Source organism: Trichomycterus rosablanca, chromosome 5, assembly GCF_030014385.1.
Source record: "Trichomycterus rosablanca isolate fTriRos1 chromosome 5, fTriRos1.hap1, whole genome shotgun sequence".
Taxonomy (NCBI): Eukaryota; Metazoa; Chordata; class Actinopteri; order Siluriformes; family Trichomycteridae; genus Trichomycterus; species Trichomycterus rosablanca.
Genome location: NC_085992.1, coordinates 33,861,859 through 33,865,100, shown reverse-complemented (window position 1 = coordinate 33,865,100; position 3,242 = coordinate 33,861,859). Strand labels below are relative to the sequence as shown.

The 3,242-nt window shown below is 40.6% G+C and overlaps 1 protein-coding gene across 1 annotated transcript; it reads right to left on the bottom strand.

Annotated features, from left to right (window-relative positions):
- Window positions 1-218: 218 nt before the first annotated feature.
- foxi2 (forkhead box I2) lies at window positions 219-2,711 on the bottom strand. The gene is made up of 2 exons (XM_062995079.1): window positions 2,081-2,711; window positions 219-802 (listed from the first exon to the last, which is right to left on the bottom strand). The coding sequence occupies exons 1-2, from the start codon at window positions 2,664-2,666 to the stop codon at window positions 234-236; spliced, it is 1,155 nt and encodes a 384-aa protein (XP_062851149.1). The 5' UTR covers window positions 2,667-2,711; the 3' UTR covers window positions 219-233.
- Between the last annotated feature and the right edge of the window lie 531 nt (window positions 2,712-3,242).

The window sequence follows — 3,242 nt, the reverse complement described above, 5'->3', positions numbered from 1 at the left end:
AGTGGCTGGAGGTAAGGTTTATGCCTTAGTGACCTGGCACCCACTCTGCCTTTTAGTGGATGTCAACCCTGTAGTGATTAAGTCCAGAATAACACAGTAAATGATAGATAATTCAGCGCTGGACATAGCTTATCACTTTGCAGTGAGTTTTTGTACTGTTCTAAAAGATAATAAATGAAATGTCTTTAAAACTATAGTCATAAGTCACATATGGCACCATGTAAGTTTCTTTATTATAGCTCCGTCCCCTCTCTTGGGTATATCAGACTGTTCACACTGAAACTGTTATAGAAGTGGCCGTTGTACTGTGCACTCTGAGCGCCACCAAACGCGCTCGAATACGCAGCCCTATTGGAATGCAAGCTGTGTTCATTATGTTCTGCGGGTGGCGCAGCATCAGGCGCAGAAGTTGAGTGATACGGACTCAGAGCGGTTATGTTCCTACTGGAGATCTCTCCAATCAGCCCCAGTGATCCCTGTCTTACTGCTGGAGAAGAAGCTGAGCTCACACTAGACATGGTGCTGAAGAAGCTGTTGAAGCAGGGTGCTGAGACAGGGCCTGTAGGAGATGCACTTCTGTGGCTCTCATTGGCTGATGTGTCCATATCCGGAGACATTGTCCCACCCAGGTGCGCACTTTCGGAGCCGGATTTTGCACCTGTGAGCGCTCGGCTGTCCTCAGGTTTAGTGCTGTTAGAGATCCCAGTACCTGCATCTGATCTCCGCTTTCTTTTTCTGCGAAAGTTTCCATTGTCAAACATCTTTTCACAGTTGGGATCCAAAGTCCAGTAGTTTCCCTTTCCTTTATAAAGAAGAGGAGGGCATGGTTAGATATGGTACCATAAAAAAGACCCAAAATTGCACCAAAAAAATAATAAATAATGATAATAAATCTGAAACAGACTTGATCGGGTACATCATTTTCACGAATAATAACAGCAACAACAACAATAAAGTAATTTATTTTATTTATAATAATGAGATAAAACACAATTTCATTTTATTATAATTATTATTATTATATTGTATATTAATTTATGTGGAAAGAGTACATTTATTTTATTGAAGTAAATTAAGTTTTTTGAGTCCAAATTCGTTAACATAGCATTTTACATTTACATTTTAGGCATTTAGCAGACACCTTAATCCAAAGCAACTTACATTATAGTTACAGTATACAGTCTAAGCAATTGAGGGTTAAGGGCCTTGCTCAGGGGCCCAACAGCAGCAACCTGGCAGTGGTGGGACTTGAACCAGTGACTTTCTAATTACTAGTCCAGTACCTTAACCACTAGGCTACAGCTTGCCCCTAACTTTCTAATAGAAATAAGTGTAAATTTACTTACTACATTGATTGACTGTATTAAATGTAATTAATTACCATAGAATTTACATGCCACGACTAGATTATTCATACACAATCTGCCTAAAAAAGTTACTAAAATGAAAGTCACAGCTATCTTTGTGAAATTTTGTTTATTTATGTGCAAATTATGTACAGATTTAAATGATGTAAAACAGTGTAGCATTTTAGTTTATGCATTACAATAATGAAATAAATAAAACGATTAAATATGAATTAATATAGGCAAAAAGATTCGATTGGCACACCAAATTCTAATAAAAATATAAACACCTAAAGGAATTAAGAATTTAACAGCAAATCAGAAATGTTATATGTTATATATATATAAGTTAATTCAGCAGTCCAAAAATTATAGTTTATGATTAGGTCTGTTTTCTCCTAATTTCCACCTAAGAACCATATTATATGTTTTATCTAATAAAGTGACCTATAGGGCGGTCCGGGTCCATTCTGTGTGGAGTTTGCATGTTTTCCCTGTGTCTGCGTGGGTTTCCTCCGGGAGCTCCGGTTTCCTCCGACAATCCAAAGACACGCAAGTGAGGTGAATTGGAGATACATATTTGTGAACTGATGAATCTTGTGTTACGAGTAACTACCGTTTCTGTCATGAGAACTGTGTAAATCATGAGGTTAAAATCCTAATAAATAAATAAAGTAACACATAAAAATCTTTGTAACTGTGGCATGCTTTTACGCGCAGCAGGTGGCACTTACCTGGATCATCCTCATCCCGGGGCACTTTCTTGAAGCAGTCATTCAGGGACAGGTTGTGTCTGATTGAATTCTGCCAGCCAGCCTTGCTCTTCTTATAAAAGGGGAAATTGTCCGCTACATACTGATAGATCTGGCTGAGGGTGAGCTTCTTATCGTGTGCGTTCTGGATAGCCATGGCTATGAGCGCTGAGTAGGAGTAAGGTGGGCGCACCAGCTTCAGCAGCTCCTCCTGACTGGCGATGGAGAGCCAGCCCAGGTCTGGTCCACCAAAACCAGGAGAGTTGGCCAGGTACTGCCTCTGAGAGCCGTAGGACGGGGCGATGAAGGACGGGTTGCTGTTCCCGTGCAGGTATGACGGAGAGGAGTTGACTCCTGGAGTGTTGAGCCACAGGTAAGGATTCGGGGTGGCTGCGTACTCACCGATCCCGTATCCGGCTGGTCGCTGCGCCCCCGCTACACTTTGCTGATGGTACATGAAGTTATCGCAGTACACAGCCATGTCTGAAGCGTCGTGCGCACTTTTGGGCTGGAGAGGACTCGCGGATGGGGCAGAGCTGTGGTGGATCTGCGCGTCCAAGGAGTTCATCTTCTCCTGTCCCGACACGGAATAATTCCACACGGTGGACTCACACTCTCTCTCTCTCTCCTTTAATGATAAACGAAAGTTGTACCAGTTATTTGGTAGTTTAATAGTAACAACTGTCTTGCTTTCCCGCGGTGGATCTGTAGGCATTTATACCCGCGGTGTGCGCAAGAGCGTTATTACCGGCACCTTTATCCCACCCAGCCAATCAGAATCGCGATCAGAGTCAGGGGGCGTGGTAACACGAGAGGACTCCGTTCATTCAAAATTTCCCATGTGTGAAAAAAAGTACAAATTAAATAAAAAATATAAATAAAACAACTAATTAAAAGTACAAATCCACATTTGCCCTTTAAACGAAAAGAAAAAAAAAATTAATTTTCAATATAATTACCATTATAAGTCATTTGCGACAAAAAAGCACTTTTATCCTTCAGAGGCAAAATAAAAAGAGACCCTCCATTCATCTGACACAATGTGCATAAAAGTAATGTTTTATTGTCACTGCTTAATACCATCTTTTTTGTGCATAGTTGTAGATAAATTAATAATATATAGAATACAACTTTAATAAGAAAA